The following is a 20,150-nucleotide window of genomic DNA, read 5'->3' on the forward strand; positions in this document are numbered from 1 at the left end:
TAACATCAAATACAGTGAAAGCAGGGGTTATACTGTGGGGGTGGGACATATAAAGCAACAAAGAAATAATCTTATAAATGTGTTAGAAACAATGGCATGAAAGAAGAAAAATGGAAAGACTTGGAAAAAATTATATTAAGTGGAGTAAGCCAGGCCCAAAAAAACATAGGTCCCATGGTTTCCATTATTTGCAATAACTAGTATATGTCTGAGTCAAGTAGAAAAGGTCAGTTAAGTTGATGTTAGGGAAATGAACCCTAAGATATGTATTAAAAGAATATTTATTAAGGAGAAAGAAAGAATAGAGATATAGCAGAGCATGAACTACAGGATGTGTCAAAAATTGGGGAAAATTCTGAGTGAGCATTGGATTTAAAAGCAGCAATAATGTCTCACTGTCTTTAAATTATTTATAGAATCAAATTAGATTGGTAAACTATAATATAGGAAAGTGTATATTGAGTTATTATAACTTTGAGTCCTTGGTCTTAAGGTGAAGGAAGCTATAAAATTGCCTATTAACTAAGTAAAGGATACGAGTACATTTCTTATCAAGCATTGTTGCCTTCTCCTTTGTTTCCCCTTCCCATCCCTTCCCATACCCCTCTCATCCCCTCCCCCCCACCAAAGTTGTAAAGTTCGTTTTCGACATAATGACTTGTACATCTCATTGTTGCAATGGGTCCACCTGTATTCCTGTTTAAATGATTTGTTTTTTCCCTTCCCCTCCACAAATTTATATCAACATCAAATACAGTGAAAGCTGGGGTTATACCATGGGGGAGGGACATACAAAGCAACAAAGAAATCACCTTATAACTATGTTAGAAACAATCTCATGAAAGAAAAAACATTTGAATACTTACCTTGGAGTTCATTTCCCTAACAGTAATCTTAAATTGTATCACCTTCAATACATACGTAATTGTTTAATAATCTTACATTATATCACCTTTAATATATATGTAATTGTCAAGCTACAAACAAGAGAGAAAAAAGTTTCAGTAATTACATTGAAAAGAAACACAAAATCTTCACAATAGGATAAGCAAAGTTTGCCTTGCTAAGATATCAAAACATGAATCCTAAATGAAAATACTTAAAAAGAGTACTTTGAGCCAGGTAGAATTTCAGTTCTGTGCCTGGTCCCATTTGTAATGTGAAAAAAAAAAAAAGCCACAGAGGGAGAATATATCTACATTATTCATGGCAAAGGATGATATTATCTAAAAAAAAAAAAAAAAAAGCCAGAAGTGGGATTGTGGCTTAGATGGTAGAGCCCTAGCTTTGAGCAAAATCTCAGGGACTACTGAGGCCCTGAGTTCAGGCCCTAGGCCTGGCACACACACACAAAAAAAGCTCCTTTGTTTAGTGTCTGTGTTTTACTCATGTTACAAATTGAAAACTTGCTTTCTTGTAAGCACACAGGTTGTTAGTTCATGTAAGTTAATGTATCTCATCTCTTTCAAATAAACTATAATGTTCTATATTGATGTAATATAATAATGTTACATTAGTTTACATTATTTTCTCATCTTCAATATTTGTCATGAAAGTAGCAATACTACAGTATTCTTTAGTTGGAGTTAAGGAATTTGTCACCATCATCTCTGCTGTTACTTCAGTGTTGTTAAGATTTAGATATATGTTTTCATTGTTAACTGTTTTGATTTACTACATTTCATAGCAAATGTGTAGTTTGTTACACTTCAATTTCAGAACGAAATGCCAATCTGCTTAAAATAGAATAGTTTTATTCTGTGGATATATTCAAATTATTCTTTTCCCAAAGTGCTTACTGTAGTTAAATCTCATAGATGCAGAGCTAAATTTACAGTTTAAGAGTATTAGAAAATTAAGAATACATAAATGTGCTCCGTGATACATGTGCCAGAGTCAGATTTCCCTTGTGTGTTGCTGAGACCTAAATGTGTTTCAAGTTAAAACACTGAAGAAATACATATTTAAAATATTCCATGTGTTGAACACCACTAATGAAACAGAAGTTAATATTTTATTTTTTTACAGAGATGAATGTATTTAATTAATTGAACATTATTTTCTGTACGTTGCTTAAGCTTAATATCATGTTTCATTAAAAAGTGCAAGTAGCTCTATGAAGCAGATATGTTCTCAGAGGATTTGTGGAGAAATAATTATTTTTAATCACTAAAGCTTAGGAACCTAATATATGGAATTAATGTCTTTTCTGTGTCTCTGCTTCATTTGCTGACAGTATATGTGGTTAAAGTTAGTTATATCTTTAAAGGGAAAATATTTGTGACATTGTATTGCCCCTATGTATTTGCTCTTCTACACATTACAATTTGAATCTTTTTAAAAAAACTTTCACTTGAGTTAAAAAAGTGGACTCAGATTTTAAGTATATATGCTCCTTTCAACCAGTGGGTACTTAAAAACAAAGTTTTATATACTATGATGAGTGATGGCCTAATTTAGCTTCATGTAGATATATTTCAAGGCTTCCAGACTTGTTTTGATTGATTTGAGTTTTTATATTCAACGACACTTGTGTTAGTTCTCTTGGCTGTGGAAAATTGATTGGTTGTCCTCTCGGTATCAGTTCATAAAACACCTAAATTATATGGAAATAAATGAGTTCATCAAAACATAGAAGAATATGTCAGGCTAATTTCCCAATAGAGGTGAATGGGGCATGGTTTAATTGAGAACCTGAGAATTTCAGGTGAAAGCCTATTAAATTTGTTAATACTTTTGTATATTCAATAAGACCCAAACTTTATCATATCAATTAGGATTTAGCGTGGAAAGAGCTGTTTCTCTCTATATTTTATACAGGAAGATCTCTATAAAAATTGTCAGACCTGCCCCTGACTATGCTGCCCAGAAAGATTAAAAAGTACCCCATAAAGACTTTAGAGTGAGGCGTGAGGAGGGAGAATTACTACAAAACAAAAGACCTTTTCTGTTGACCCTGTTGGCCAGTAACAAGAAGTCCAAATTAGCAAAATATGATCTTTGTTATAGTTCTGTGGGGTAAATTTCAGTATTGCATCTATTTGACAGATCCTAATTTGGACCCCAGAATGACTTCACAAAAGTTGCTTAGTTAGCAACTCGGTTTTGCAGTGTCCAGAAATTAGGAGAGAATATTAGAGGTAGAAATAGGGGGTTGACTGCTGTTGGATCATGTGCAGCAGTGCAGATTAGAATTTCTTTTATTTAGGTAATAAATAGGACCTTGCCTTGTATTTGTTATAGCTTTTGAACCCAGCCTTGTGTCTATATTTGACACTTAGTGAATACTGGTTGAATTTATGCCTAACTCTACCATCACATTTATAAGTGCATATACATGTAGCCATATTATATTCAATCTAGTTTTTTTGATACATTTTCTACTTTTTCTTTCCTCTCATAAAACCTTCCTGTACTGACTCATCTGTAAATGCAATTGACTACTTACCTGAAAACTGTAAAATGTTCCCACATCCTAGAATATAGTTTAAATACAAAATATAAATAAAATATTAATACTTTAATATTTTTTTCCTATATGTGAGCCAACCATCTTTCTTATTGTGTCAAGTGTTTGCATCCCGATTTTGGATGAAGCATTCATCTTCTGTTTATTCAGTCAGTGCTCTTTCATTGCCCCTGCTTTAAGAAAGTCACATTCTAGATGGGATTAGTATACTGATTTGTTCACAGAATTAGTATTAGTGATGATTAGCTGGACATATTTCAACTTACATTTAATATTTCTTATGATTTGTAAGCTTTCCTTATGAGGAACTGAGCTTTACATACCTAAGTTTGGAACATCATTCTGCCTCCTGAGTAGCTAAAGTGTAAGCCACTGGTGCCTAGCTTTCCTTTTTTTACCTACATTTTCCTACATGCAGATAGTACTTGTTCCTGGGTTCATTCTGTTTTGGTTGCTGTGTTTGTATGGGGAATATTGTCAGTAAAAATAATGTTTTTGTAACCAAGATACTTACACTTGAACTTGATAAAAATTTTGAATCTCGGTAATGATTAAAATTTAAAAACTTTTATGTTCTATATAATTAGTATAATGTAAATTTTATTTAATTCATTTTATTCTAGCACATTAAAGGTATCTATGTGTATATGAACATAACATTATACTTTATATGGTCATAACTGATAGGGTAACTATGTATGAGTTTAAAATAAAAATGATAATTTTCATCCTTACAGTTTAGTGTAGCGGCTTTTCTCCCCCAGTCCTTTCAGATATTACAAAACTGGGAAAATGGAACAAATTTAACAAGTGGCCTTTCTCTTCAACACTTTTTTCAATAATAGAGAAGCTTTGCTAATGAATATATTTCTATTTGGCTTTTCTTATAAGGTTGAGATTTTTTCTTTTCTTCTTCAATCTTTATGGAATTTGTTTGAGTCATTATCTTAGCCTTTTCTTGTGAGTATTTGGGATTCTTGTGAGTATTTGGGAGACATGTCCTGTTGATCTGATTCACTTGTTGATCTTTTCCTTCTTGCTCACTTAGCTCTCCTGCCCTTGTCCCTGTGTCGGGGACAAGTTGATCATGAAAGGCACTGAGGGACTATAGAGGTTAGGATAACTATGCACCTTATTGCCATAGGAATTTGGGGAATTGCTCAAGTTCTGTGATTGACTGGCATGGACATTCTTTGTGTGTGTGTGTGTGTGTGTGTGTTTTAAGTTTTTTTATTGTAAAAATAGTATACAGAGGGGTTACAGTTACATGAGTAAGGTAATGAGTACATTTCCTCCTTTGTTTTTCCCCTACCATCCCTTCCCTCCTCACTTCCCTAACCTCCATCCCCCAAATTGTGAAGTTTGTTTTCAACATAGTGTTTTGTACATGTCATTGTTACAATAGGTTAACCTGTTGTTTCTTTTTGTTTCTACACCTATTTTTCCCATCTCTCTCTCTCTTCCTCTTGCATACTTTCATTAGTAGCTTGAATTAAATTCTTTCATTCCTCTTTTGAAGGAAGCCTTCTTGTAAAAAAAAAAATCCCTTATACTCATGTGAAGCATGAAGTGTGGAATGTCAGTATATACTAGGCAGCATAAGTGAGGAAGAAAGGAAAGATTTGAAATAGAGAAGAAATAATTGCTCACATACATCACAATGCATTAAAAATAACTATGTAGACTGCATGGTTTCCTTCCAGCAGCCGAAGGTAGACCTAGGACCTCTTATTCATCTTCCCTTCACAGCAGTGTTGGTATTGCTGAATGCAGTAAACATTTTATTGTATTAAATGGAAACATAGTGTATTTTCCTTAGAAAAGCTGTCAAATATTTTTCCTTTTCTTCTTGTTCAAGTAACTTTAATGGCATAGTTTGTTGTTCACTCCATTGAATTTGATTTGTGTTTAGTTGGAAAAACATTTGGCTCCTGCTTTAAAGAGATAATCATCATTTTTGATATTGCCACAAGACTTTAATATCCTAATGTTAACATGTGGGCTTTGGGGATTAATCTTTCTCAAGCACATATCTGCTCATGCTGGAAAACCTGTGAGAAAAGTGGAGTTCAGCCTTAATTTCTTTTTTTTTTTGAATATATTTTTTATTGTAAAAATATTGTATAAAGGGGTGACAGTTACATGTGTAAGGCAATGAGTACACTTCCTATCGAGCATTGTTACCCCTCCATGACCCAATGGTGGTTCAACAGGGTGTTGTTCAGCCTCCGTGTGTTTCAGGATTTTATTTGGTAGCTTTTGGTGTTGAGTTCTAATTTTACTCCTTTGTGGTCTAAGAGAATGCAAGGCATAATTTCAGTGTTTCTGAATTTGGACATATTTGCTTTGTGACCTAAAATGTGGTCTATTTTGGAGAATGTTCCATGTGCTGCTGAGAAGAACATGTATTCTGAGGCTGCTAGGTGAAATATTCGGTAGATGTCTGTTAAATCTAGATGATCTATGCAGTTGTTTAGATCCGAGGTTTCTTTGTTGAGTTTTTGCTGGGTTGTTCTATCCAGCGGGGATAGTGGTGTGTTAAAGTCCCAACAATTAATGTCTTTGGATCTATTTGTGGGAAAGTAGTGTTTCTTGGATAAATTTGGGTGCTCCATTGTTTGATGAATAGATATTTAGAACTGTAATATCTTCCTGAAGGAGAGTTCCCTTAATTAGTATGTAATAACCTTCTTTATCTCTTCTTGCTAATTTTAATATGAAGTCTATTTTATCTGATATTAGGATTGCAACTCCTGCCTGTATATGGGGACTGTTTGCTTGGTAGATTTTATTCTAGCCTTTCACTTTCAGAATATGTTTGTTTTTGTGGGCAAGGTGTGTCTCTTGAAGGCAGCAGATAGAAAGATCTTGCTTTTTGATCCAACTAGACAATCTATTTGCTTAATTGAAGAGTTAAGTACATTAATATTGAGAGTTAGGACTGAAGGTGTTTGGTCGTTCTTGCCATGTTATCCACCTTCTGGGGGAGCTATGCCAACTGGGTTCTTCCTATGATTCTTGGGGGCTGTTTCTTGTCCTTTATTATGCTCTTGTTGGTTTTCTATGCGTAGGACATCTTTAAATATCTTTTGTAGGGCTGGTGTGGTGGAGATTTCAATTTTTCTTTGCTATGAAAAGTTTTTTTTTTTTTTTTTTTGTCAGTCATGGGGCTTGAACTCTGGGCTTGGGCGCTGTCCCTGTGCTCTTCAGCTCAAGGTGAGCGCTCTACCAGTGCCACTTCCGGTTTTCTAGTGGTTTATTGGAGATAAGAGTCTAATGGACTTTCCTGCCCAGGCTGGCTTTGAACTGAGATCCTTAGATCTCAGCCTCCTGAGTAGCTAGTCTAACCAGGCTTGAGCCACCACCTTTGGTTATGAAGGAGAGTTTAGCTGGATACAGTATTCTTGGTTGATAGTTGTTTGTCTTTAGGGCATGGCATACATCATTCCAGGCTCTTCTTGCTTTCATTGTCTCTGCTGAGAAATCTGAAGTTATTCTGATTGGTTTCCCTTTATAGATAATTGATCTTTTTTTTTCTTTTTCTCTGAGAGCTTTAAGGATACTTTGCTTGGTCTCACTTGGTCCTGTGCAGATTACAACGTGATGGTAGGATGTCCTGTTCTGGTCTAGTCTATTTGGGGCTCTAAAGGCTTCTTGTATCTGAATGGGCCCATCTTTTTGTGTGTTTGGAAAGTTCTCTGCTAGGATCCTGTTGAATAAATTCCTTAGACCTTTTATTTCTGTCTCTAGACCCTCCTCTGCACCCATTAGCCTTAAATTAGGCTTTCTGATGGTGTCTTCTTGATGTTGAATAGATCTATCATATTTCTTGGCTTTGTCTTGAATAATTGTTTGTTCTTTCTCTATAATGTCTAGGCTGTCTTCAATCCAGAGATTTGATCTTCTGCATGGTCTAATTATTCAATTTATTTGTTGGAGCTTTGTTTTAGATTTTGATTTTCATGCATTCTCTAATCCCTTAGTTGATTGGTTATAGGTTCATTGGTCTCCCTTTCCTTCTGTTGTGCTTCATTCAGCATTTCTTTGTGGCCTCCATGAATTCCTCCAGCTTTCTCTTTGTGGATTCCATGGATGCTTCTATTAATCTTTGTTTATTTTCATCCCACTCACGCAATTCCTGTATTAATTTTTGATTAGCTTCCTCATGCTCGTAAAATTCCTGTATTAAATTTTGGATAGCCTCATAATGCTCATGTGTTTCTCTATCAGGCTCACACAGAGACTTTTGCAGGGTATCAATATTTTTATTCAGTATGTTTACTAATAGTGTTTGTAGAGCATTTGGGAACACTCCTTTGGATTATTCATTAACTGCTCTGTCGCCTGATTATCATGAGTGGGAGTTGAGGTACCTGGACTTGCCATTTTTGTTGTGTTTCTCTGGCTTGTTCTGCGTATTTGGGTATGAAAGCAAAACCAATTCTGTTCTAGAACACTATTTGAAGGCAAGCATCAACCAGAGCTCTGTAGTTGCACAGATTGTTTGACACAGTTAAAATGAGTACATGTACAATCTAGTTCAACAACAAACAACTAGGGATCAAAGGACTAAGAAAATCAAAGAAGGAGTCAGCAGAGCAGAAATTAATAGGTTTAGGGAGAATTGTGAGGAGAAAATAAGATAGGCTTTTTTACAACACTCTCCTTTAATAATAACTTGTGTCTCTGTCACTTTATGATTTTTGCTCACATCTTTTTCTTTTTTTCTCTCCTTCTTTTCCCTCTCTTTCTTCATTCCTCTTTCCCCGTTCCACCCCTACCTTCTCTTTCTACCTCTCTCTTTGACTTCATTATAAGAAAACTCTCCTTTATTTCTGTCATCCCTTCCCTTCCCTTCCCTCAGGGTTTAAAGCTAGCAAAAGGAATGTAAAGGGACTTATCATCTTGACAATGAACAGGTATAGCATTGGAAAGGCTCTACAGGAAGTGGTCAGTTTAGTAGCTAAAGCCATAATCCCATAATAAGGATTAGAAATGGAGGGGAAGAACTTCTACCATAAAGATAGCAGTTCTTATAAAACTATACAAATACAATACAACCATGGGAGTAAGTAACTGAAGAGTCATGGAGTCCTCAGAATCAGGTAGTTTACAAACTACCTGAAAAACTAAGGTTATGGAGTAAACACAATGGAATGACAAATCCATGTGTCCTAACCTATCAGGATGTGATGTTGGTCAAACTTTTGACTGCAGCCAGCATTTGTTACATCTTACATAAGTAGAGCGATAAAAGTGCTTTATTTTAGTTCTGTGGTAGAATTGAATAAGGAAGTTCACACAAAGCATTTTCTCAATCCCAACAGCAACTGCAGTGCTCAATATTTCTCAATAGTAATTTAATTTAATTATTGGTAGCTTCTTGTCACTTGGATCTCACTATGGAATGTAGATATCTTCTGGTAACTGCATTATGTTTCTGGACCTAGTACTATCTACTGTTGTAATTTAACTATTGAAGTAAATTCCTCCCCAACTAAATTGTTACCTTCTTTTCTTTAAAGCCATGTTTAAATTAATCTTTCTATAGATAATGAAGTGGCTGACATGAATTATGTATAATCACACTCCTACATATTTTTTGCAAAGCAATAAGCATGAGGTCCACCTATGTTTTTTGATTTGAAATAACTTGATTTCTCTGTGTTAATACACTTGATTTCTAGACTACTAGTAAAAACTCTCTGAAGAAGGGCAAAAGGTAAACCACAATCACAAGAGTTTTCTGATCTCATTTTAGAATTTTTCCACACAAATAAGTGCACAGTTCTCAATTTACTGTTTTGTTTGGGAGAACAAAGGAGTGAGTCATTTCCTGGAAGCTATCTGGAGTTTAGCAACTGAGCAAATGTAAACCTGTTGCTCAGAAAACGAACCTTGTTTTTGAGGCCTTAATGTTTGTATAAATAATTTTTTTTTTGCCATAGTGTCAAACTATGACTTTAATCATAAGGGAATTATATTTGACTTTACTTCTGTAACTAATCATGGCTAATGGAATTGAGGCTTAAAAATTCTCCTATTGAGACCAGAAGAACTTTCTAAACTTTTTCAGTCTTTTATTTGTCCTCGCCTTAGTACAGTGTAGATAAATTTCATTGTTTGTCCCAGTCACAGCATCGTCTTATCATCTTGTCCTTTGGAGTCCATTCTTATTTGGACTCATGACCTTTTTATGTTACTTTAGTTGTCCCTAATTATATGGAAGGAGAGCTTATGTGACACACTGTAAACACTCAGTATCTGAATTTGATACTTCCTTACAAGAGTATCTAAATTCAGTATCTGAATTTGATACTTCCTTACAAGGTAACTTCCTTTGTAAGAATGGTTTGATGTTAATGACAATAACATTCTTTTACTTGTAGAAAAGCAATAGTCTGTTGTATGATGCAGGGTAATTTCCAAACATAATGATCACTCTGACTTTGGAATAATTTGATTCTAAGACCGATCCTTCCTTCCTTCCTTGCTTCCTTCCTCCCTCCCTCCCTTCCTCCCTTCCTCCTTTCCTTCCTGTCTCTTGCCCTTTGTTATTTTTTCCTTCCTTTTCCTTCTTCCTTTTCCTTCCTTCCTTTTGCTCCTTTCCTTCTTCCCCCCTCCCTTTCTTGCTTCCTTTCTTTACTATTAAAAGTTGAACTCAGGGCTCCATGTTCTGTACCATACCCAACCCCTCACTCCTTTTCAGCTGGTTATCTTTCAAATAGGGGATCACTTTTTGCATGTGCTGGCCTGGCCTGTGATCCCTCTGTATACACTTCCTTTGTACTTGGAATGAAAGCCATATGCCACCATGCTGAACATCTTTTTGTCTGACTGGCTTCAAACTTGGATCTTCCAGACTTTGGCCTGCTAAACAACAAAGATCACATGTGTGAGCCATCATGCCCAACAAATTATATTTAAATATTAAGTCTCACTGATTTTGTCAGGACTGACCATGAACTCATGATTCTACTGTTTCTGTCTCCTGAGTAGCTGAGATTATAGGTGGTTCACCAATGCCTGGTTGTAAACCACAATAGTTCATTTCAGTTTGAGGTGAGCATTTCAACATTATCTCAACATTATCTGTTGTATAATATAATGTTATGTTATGTGACATTATAAGTGTAACTTCTAAATATCCTATCTATGAACACTTAACTGGGAATCCTTCAAATAAACTTCCAAATATTGTATTGTACTGATGGTTCTGTTATCAATGCTTATGTTATTATTATTGGTTTTTATTATAATAACATTTTGTGTAAAATGTTACATGATGCATCTACTGGTTTTCTAATATTCTGACACATTTTAAATTACTGACATTTCTTCGCTGAACAAAGCACCAAGGTCTTTATTAGAGTAACACATTGTTTTTCTTCACAATGTCTTGTATTTTAATGACAGGCAGAACTATACATATTTTTCTTTTTAGAGATAGTCTAAAAGAGATAATATTTCTTTAAAATTGTTTTCATTTAATTTGATTAAGTTCACAGAGACTCATTTTGTAGGTTGATTGCTAATGAAATTTAATATTGATAACTTTCTATTTCAATGATATTAGTGATTCTTGTTTTTTGAGATGCCACACATCCCATTTTGACAAGAATTTACTTTTTAATGTATCATACATTTTATTCTCAGGATCTAGCATGTGAATTGGAGAACAAAGAAAAACAACAGCTGCAGATGTTGGATCGACTTAAGGAGATCGAGAGTCACTTTGATACATGTGAGGCCGAGCGTAAGCATGCTGACCTCCAGATCTCAGAGCTGACTCACCACGCTGAGGATGCAACCAAGCAGGCCGAGCAGTACCTCAGTGAGTGCCAGCAGGCAGAGGCCCTAAGAGAGGAGGCAGAGAAGAGGCGAGAAGACCTGAAAATGAAAGCTCAAGAAACCATTAGGCAATGGAAGCTTAAGTATAAGAAGTTAGAGCGAGCAATGGAGAAACAATCTGAAACTCTCGATCAACTGACTGATAAGAATAATCAGGTATAAAAGTCAGATTCTTAAGATTTTTTTTCTAAAATGAATCATTGGTGTATGTGTTCAACAAATATTTGTGTGCAATGCTATGCATACAATCTATCAGTAGTATATCATTTAGATAAGGGCGTTTATATCTTGGCTTTTCCAGTAAAAGTGATATAATGATTTTTGTTTTTTGTTTTGTTGTTGTTGTTGTTGCTATTTTTTTCCCTGCTGTTTTCAAAACTGTGTGTGTGTGTGCACGCATGTGTGTGCATATGCGTGCGTGCGCGCGTGCTAAGTCTTGGACTTGGCCTGGGCACTGTCCATACCATCCCTGAGCTTTTTTCGCTTCAGGCTAGTGCTCTACCACTTGAGCTACCACTTCACTTTTGGCTTCTTGGTGGTTAATTGGAGATTAGAGTTGACTTTACTACCGGGGGTGGCTATAAACTGTGATCCTCAGATATTAGTCTCTTGAGTAGCTAGGATTACAGGTGTGGCCAGTGGTACCTGCCATCAAATCCTTTTTAATTTCTTGACATTCTATGGGTTTCAGAATTGGAGAGCCATCTTCTGCCTCAATTACAATATTCAAATGGAAGAAAATCACCAAGTTTTCCTAAAAATCATATGACTTTTCTCCCAGTGCATGTATTTAAATCTCATTTATTTGTCCTCTTCAACTTAAGAATTGGTGAGAAAAGGACATTTTAAGAATGAAAGTTGGTCTGGGAAGGTGGCTCAGTGGTAGAGCGCTTGCTTTGCATGCATGAGGCCCTGGGTTTGATTCCTTAGCACCACATAAGCAGAAAAAGCTGGAAGTGGCGCTGTGGCTCCAGTGGTAAAGTGCTAGCCTTGAGCTGAAGAGCTGAGGGACAGTGCCCAGGCTCAGAGTTCGGCTCCATACCCACCCCCTCCAAAAAAAAAAAAAAAAAAAAAAAGCAAGTTATCACCAGGCTGTTTTCTGGCAGTGATGATAATAGGCTTAATGAAGTGACTGACATTGACAGTCTCACTGACTATGTTAACAGGTCACAAGTCCCTTTTTGACTCTGCTTTTATGGCCTGTGATAGCAACACAAAATGTCTTTGCATTCATTTCCACAGTTTCTTTTCTCTTGTGTGATTGGTTATTTTAAAAGGAGTTGACGCTCCCCAGTTGATGCAGAACTGTTATATTTGAATTGAATTAAATCCAGATGTTTATAAACAACTGGATAATAAACAGCAAATTCATGATTTCGTTTTGTCCCCGTTTTGTGTTGGTTTCTCATTTGTGCTTTGTCATTTGTCACTGTCAAGATTGTTAAACATTCCAGAAGAATCATCATTTGGATAAGTTGAGTTACTTTCAAAAGAAAAAAAAGTAGGATAGCTATATTTATAAAATCAGTTGACAGTTTTAAAAGTGACAGACGCTCATTTCAAAAGAGATGTCACGGAAAAGATGCTTTTTATGTATGAATTTCCTAGACAGAGAGAGAATGAAGGCAGTGATCACTTGGCCCTCAGTGTTGAGGGCTTTTCCTTTTGAGTGACTGGTGTCCCTGAGTTAAAGCAGTTCTAAGGCTTTCAGACTTGATTCTGCACTGGTTTAGTCCAAGGTAATTGCTCTACCTTCATTATTCTCTTGTCAGCCCAGTCTGGCAACTGGTGCAATGAGTCCAAAGTAAGGGAGCTTACAATAAGAGAGGTTGAGATGCAGAGATTTGGCTTAATTAGAGGAAATTTAGAAAGGTCTGTGTCATTCGGCAGTATACCAATTTATGGCATGGTGTTGCAAGTTTTTTTGGACTGAGTTTTCAGAGTATTAGAAATTGTTAAACAATCATTTCCTCAAATACTTCTGACATAATTATTTTTTATCATTTATCATTGCTAATGATAAGCAAAGAAGTAGTTTTAAAGTGATTACCATAGTTAGGATAGTATCACAATTATCACAGCAGGCATTGTAATTTCTCCTTTAAAAGCCTTAAAAATTAATGCAGCATATCGTAGTTAGAACCATGGTTAATCAAGGAAGAAAGGGTAAGAAATGTTTCATCGCAGATTCAAGTGTCCAGTACATCTATGATGTAGAAATACATGCCGAAAAACGTTGGAAGGAAATAGTTTTTAACCATCCTATTGAATATCACCTGTAAGGAATATTTAATTCTCAAAAAAAACGCACAAGCTATCTTATTGCATAAATAATACCATTAGTCTTTTTTTTCAGCCAATTTTTTAACTTCCAAAAACTGACTCTAGGGAATATTTGGAAGTATACATTAAAATGAAAATGATACTCTTTTATAAATACATCATGTTGTGGTTTAAGAAATGAGTTAATTATTAAGTAATTGTCTTACCTGAACTATATATAAAATGAAGTATATTTTTTTTTTATTTTATTTTTTATTTTATTTGTGAACATACTGTACAGAGGGGTTACAATTACATGGGCAGGATAATGCGTACATTTCTTACCAAGCATTGCAGCCTCCTCCTTTTGTTTACCCTTCACGTCCCTTCCCAGCTCTCCCCTCCCCCCCAATCCCAATCCTTCTCCTTCCCCCCCATTCTCTCCCCCCTCCTCCCCCCCCCCCCGCACCGATGTTGTAAAGCTCGTTTTGGACATGACAACTTGTACTTCTCATTGTTGCAACAGGTCCACCTGTATCCTTAAACAACTGGTTATTCCCCATCTCCTCCTCAAGTTATACTGACATCAAATATAGTGAAAGCAGGGGTTATACTGTGGGGGAGGGACATACAAAGCAACAAAGAGATAATCTTATAAATGCGTTAGAAACACATGCATGAAAGAAAAAAAACATTAAAATACATATCTAAGGGTTCATTTTCCTGACATCACATTATCTGACCTTTTCCGCTTGACTCATGCATATACTAGATATTGCAAATAAGGGAAACCATGGGACCTATGTTTCTTTGGGCCTGGCTTACTAAAATGAAGTATATTATATGGTTAGGTGATACAGTCTTCATCTTTGCACAATGATTTTGTGCCTGTATCCATTTCTCTTTCTTTAGGCATAATATATTTTCTGCTTTAAAATTTGCAGCATAAAATATTCAAATCCTAAATTATTTTAATGCCTTAAACTTGCTCTTTAAAAATCTTCCTTGCTTGATATAGCACTAGAATCTTGTGAAGATGTTACACAACCACTCTATTAATAAGGGATATGTAAGACCAAACAAATAGCATAAAATTACAGAAATATTCAGAAGTATTTGGTTATTTTCTTAAAGAACAATGATATGGATATTTATATTAGGGAACTATGATGTTTTTTAGGAATATGTAGGTGAACACATATGGGAAGACCTAGAACAGTATAGATACAATCTACTTGTCAGTTGTAATGTTTCTTTCTCTCTCTGTCTCTTTCTCTTTCTCACTGTGTCTCTTTTAAAGTATTTGAAATAATTGCTTTGCCTTTGTGCTTTGAAAATGATAAAGGAGCAATTTTGAACTTCGACTCTGATGACAGTATGTGCTTTTCTGAATGTTTTAAGTTCTTTTATATTCTTTTTAACATGGACAATGCTTTTCCATATTTTCTATTTCTTGCTGAGTTGGCAGACATACTGGCAGAATTTATATAGCTTGCCCATGTATTGAGTGTTTTGCTTGATAGTATTTGACTTTAAGAATCTTAAATTGCCATCTTTTCCTTCTATGTATTTCCCTCCTGCTGAGAACAAAGTTATATGTTGCTTTGTAAGAAATGAATTTTTAATAGTTTAAGGTAAGAAGAACTGGTACAAAAGTACTACTTTTGTGAATACGTGTGCATCCTATTGACAGCAATTCAAGAAAAGCATTTTCTGCATTTTTTTCAAATGAAGTAAAATTGCATTTGAAAGTCTCATGATTTGCCTTTTAGCTCAATTAAAACAACTGTGCATATTTGTGATTAGTCTTTGAGGAGTTATCTCTTGTTCCTATATTACTATGGTTTTGTAGTGCCATTTCTTCTATCTGTAAGTAGCCATTCTCAGACCTCATTTTTACAACCTTTCTTTATCTACCTTTCTTGGAAGCTGTGTTTGTGAGGTTAGAACACTCTTTTCCCATTTCTGTTCTTTAGATTGGTTTATTTTTCCATTATGTCTCCAAATTTCCCAAGGATTTTGGCATCGTTCTTTCCCTTACTCCGAATTCTTGCTATCATTCTTAGTGATTTCAAACCTCTAGCAAGCAACCTATTCAACTCAATATCCTTATTCTTCACTGATTTCATTTCTTTTTTTTTTTTTTTGTCAGTCGTGGGGCCTGAAATCTGGGCCTGGGTGCTGTCCCTCAGCTCTTTAGCTCAAGGCTAGCACTCTACCACTGGAGCCACAGCGCCACTTATGGCTTTTTTTTTTTTTTGCTTATGTGGTGCTGAGGAATCTAACGCAGGGCCTCGCGCATGCAAGGCAAACGCTCTACCACTGAGCCACCTTCCCAGCCCCTACTTTCATTTTTTACAGTACTGTCACTCTATTATATCAACTAATTTTGAATTAAGACTGAAAACGAAGTCTTAAATCTCTGATCTTGAATTCTTTCATACCATTTTCCTTTTGTAACAGTTGATGCATAATTTTGACCTTTCCATATTCCTCTGGCTGACCAGCCATTTCCTGCATCCAGGCATGGGTTGGACTTCATTAAAAACTACTTTGACTCACTCTTTAATTTCTTCCTTCCACCTCAAATATTTTCTTGATTCACAATCTGGAATCAACTCTCTCTCCATTCCTCCTCCTTAGTAAGTGCCAACAAAACTTCTATTGAGCCAGTACCAGTGGGCTCACACCTGTAATCCTAGTTACTCAGGAGGCTAATATCTGAAAATGGAGGTTTGAATCCAGTGGGGCAGGAAATGTGTATGATTACTCTCCAGTTAATCACAAAAAGTGGAAAATGTTCCACAAAAAGTAGATCTGTGCCTCAAGTGGTAGGCTGATAGCTTTGACCAAAAGAGCTCTGGGCTAGCATTGAGGCCTTGAGTTCAAGCACTAGTACCTGTACAAAACAAGCAATAGAAAAAAATTAAAAAATCCCCTAAAACTCCCATGGAAATGTAACTTGTCTTCCAAAGTGGTTAAAGTTATCTTCTGTTGCCCTCATGCATTGCACTGAATTATTAATGTACACCACTCATTTGGCAAAAACTCCTGACCTGGTCAGTGAGTAATGAGGGGTAAAGTTGATTTGGGAGCTTGGTGTAAGCATTAGCTTCTAAAGAAGATATACTAGAAGAGAGATTTTCTTCCTTGTTTGGCTATTGTTGCATCTACTTTACCTGGAATGGCTGTCTTCTAGAAGTAAAGCATCCCAAGAGGAGCATACTGCTGAGTAGACTGTGGAGTCAGGGAACTAGAGCCTTCACCTCCTGAGTCTGAACAGTTCTGGCTGTACTAAAAACACATTTCCTCGTGGTTTTAGGATATTTGCCTTTTTTTGGGAGTGATTTTTTGGGATTACTGTGGTTTATCATTATTAATGGTTACAGTAAGGTATAAAAAAGAAAAAAAATATATATATTTGCATTTTAATTCATTTCTGATTTTGAAATGAATTTATTTTCTGGCTGATGACACTGTGGATACATGTTTCAAAATATCACATTGCAACACATAGATAGGCATGGCATTTGTCAATAAAAGGAAAATAAAGTTTAAAAAGGCATGGTGGCCATCAACAAGTAAATATGGAGATTATCCTTGGTTTCAGAGATATGGAGAAAACACTTTGGTTATGTTGGCTGCCTGCATTGTTTTGTTTTCAGTGATGTAATGGTAAGAACTGGAGACCATGATGGTTTATTCTTTGCCCCTGTCCTTCATAGTAATCCTTAATCTGGGGCAGAGAGTGATGAGCATCTCTCTAGTTCATCTCTTGTTCTCTTGACTGTCTTCCCAATCTATCCTAATTTTCAGTTGTTCTAATTTTTACCATTTAGAGACTCAAGGCTTCCAGTTGTGTATGGCTATATTTCTCTTCAATACTGGTGTTATTTTATTAATGTTATACACATTTTGCATATTATCACATTTCTTAAATTGTATCTGTATGCTTCCTTATGATATTTTCCACATGCTTCAAGATTTCTCTGTTTTAAGAATATCATTAGACTGTACATTATTATTTTCAGTAATGCTTTATTATTTCTACTCTACTAAATTATAATAGGAGTTTTTCTTATATTCCTGTGATAAATTTTATCATGTAATTGAGCCATTACTTGTAATCATGGGTTGATATATTCTGATGTTAAAAATCTAAAATACGCATTTCAGTGTGGTATATTTTTTCCTTTCTAGTTTAATTATGTACATGTAAATACATATATAATTTAAAATGGGAAAATACAAAGTCTGATTTGATCAAATGTTCTTCTCCTTTTATATTAGAACTTATTGGTAAAGGCTGTGATGAACTTTACAGTTTTTTTAAATTCTTAATCCTAGATTCTAAAAGAAAAGGATGACTTGAAAAATCAGCTTTATGTAGCATTACAACAAATAGAAAAGCTTAGAAAGGAACTGAACGATGTTTTGACCAAGCGTGCCCGCCAAGAGGAAGAGCTTCACTCTAAGGAGAAGAAGCTAAGTGATATTCAGTCTCGTCAAACTGACCTTGAAGTAGAAGTCAAGAGTTCCCTGGATACCATCCATAGACTAGAAAGTGAATTGAAAAGGCAGAATAAGACTCAAAACCAGATTAAAGTTGAGAAAGCTCACCTAGAGGAAGAAATTACAAAACTAAGGAGGAACCAGGCTGAGGATAAAGCAAAACTTCTTGAGATGCAAGAGTCCATCAAAGACTTGAGTGCCATCCGAGCAGATCTTGCTAATAAATTGGCTGACGAAGAGAGAGCCAAGAAAGCTGTGCTTAAGGACCTCTCTGACCTCACTTCTCAGACAAAATCCCGAGATGAAGAAACCTCTACTGTCATCAATCAGTTAAAGCTAGAACGAGATGTTCACCAGAGGGAACTGGAAGATCTCACGTCATCACTGCAGAGTGTGAAAATTAAACATGAGCAAAATATCCAGGAGCTGATGAAGCATTTTAAGAAAGAAAAGAGTGAAGCAGAGAATCACATTAGGACACTGAAGGTACTGGTGCTGTATTCTCTTGATGATATTGAAGGAATTTTTCCATGGCTCACAAAGTTAATAAAGCGTAAACTTTTAGAGATCATTTTGTGTTCCCAAGTACTGAAGGAAAGATAAAACCAGCAGTAAACAGGTTTATTCATGCTTGTTTGGCCAGGTTGGAATGTGTTATAGCAGCTCCCCTGGGAAGCCCTTTACAAAGAACATTTAGCTATTTTGAGAGTTAAGGAAAGCTAGAGGTGGCACTAAGTCATGGACCTGAAGCGTTCCCTCATCCAACATTTATGACTCCTTAAAATATAAAAATCAAACACTTGTTAGGGCCATAGAAGCTCTAACCACAGTCCTTCCTGGTATAGTAACTAAACTGGATCAGCTTATTGGTTGTGTAATCCCAAGGCTTTTTGAAATTTACTATTTTTGTTTCATATCCAAGTTGCCTGGGGTAAATGCTTGAGGTGTCACTTCGGGAAAGCATTTCTAAGCTCTAATGATGTTAATATTATTGCCATACAAGCTCAGTCAGTCATGTGACATGATTGTCAGGACTGTGAGAGATCTATTCCTCTTCCTTGTTTTTTCCATAAAATTTATCATAAAATGTAGATTCCATACTGATTTTTATGTCCTTGGTTATTAGAAAATTCTATGAGGACTGGAGTTTCAGTATGATACGTTTATAGCTATTTCCCTAGGACTTCAAATAGTTTCTGAAATGTTGTAAATACATAGGTGAAAACCATGGGTAAATCTTTAAATGTTAATAATATCATTTCAAAAATCTTTGAAATGCAACTACTACTTTTAAAATACTTAAGAAGAGGAAATTATATTGAAATAGCTGACAACACCTATTTCATGAGGTCTTTTCCTGCCTAGCTTTTTGGCAGTAGTGGATTTGGGGCCATTAACTGGGTAGCAATTAGAATGGAGTCTAGAAAAGGAAGGGGGCCTTGTTGATAGTATCCGTTTTGAGATGCATCCTTATTATAAAACAAAAAAAAAATACTGCCTCCTCTTACCTATGAAACTTTGACATATCAACTATAAGAAAACATTCCCAAGTGAGACTTGGTAAGATATAAAAAAACACACATTTTAATAATGATTAAATGTAACAGTCTTTCAGAGTTGTAGAGCTTTATAAACAGAAGTATAATTAGGAATATGAAGAGCTGCTCTTTGTGTATGTGTGTGTATGCCAGTCCTTAGGGCTTGAATTCAGGGCCTAGGCACTGTCCCTGAGCTTTTTTTTTCCCCTCAAGGCTGGTGCTCTACAACTTGAGCCACAGCTCCCCTTTAGTCTTTTTTTGGTGGTTAATTGGAGATAAGAATTTTTTTTTTTGGTTGGTCCTGGGACTTGAACTCTGGGCCTGGGCGCTGTCCCTGCTCTCTTCAGCTCAAGGTGAGCGTTCTACCGCTTGAGCCACAGCACCACTTCCAGTTTTCTAGTAGTTTATTGGAGATAAGAGTCTCATGGAATTGCCTGCCCGAGCTGGCTTTGAACTGTGATCCTCAGATCTCAGCCTCCTGAGTAGCTAGGATTACAGGCGTGAGCCACTGTCGCCCA

At 35.8% G+C, this 20,150-nt stretch overlaps 1 protein-coding gene across 10 annotated transcripts in view; it reads left to right on the forward strand.

Annotated features, from left to right (window-relative positions):
- The window catches only part of Cep128 (centrosomal protein 128), a 277,887-nt gene that overhangs the window by 89,307 nt on the left and 168,430 nt on the right, over positions 1-20,150 (forward strand). For all 10 annotated transcript variants that reach the window (XM_070028501.1, XM_070028506.1, XM_070028496.1 and 7 more), the window contains 2 exons: positions 11,126-11,476; positions 17,930-18,580. In XM_070028501.1, the coding sequence (XP_069884602.1) occupies positions 11,126-11,476; positions 17,930-18,580 (1,002 nt within the window). The remainder of the gene's footprint in view (positions 1-11,125; positions 11,477-17,929; positions 18,581-20,150) is intronic.

Source organism: Dipodomys merriami, unplaced genomic scaffold, assembly GCF_024711535.1.
Source record: "Dipodomys merriami isolate MVZ:Mamm:240054 unplaced genomic scaffold, mDipMer1.0.p SCAF_1, whole genome shotgun sequence".
Classification (NCBI taxonomy): Eukaryota; Metazoa; Chordata; class Mammalia; order Rodentia; family Heteromyidae; genus Dipodomys; species Dipodomys merriami.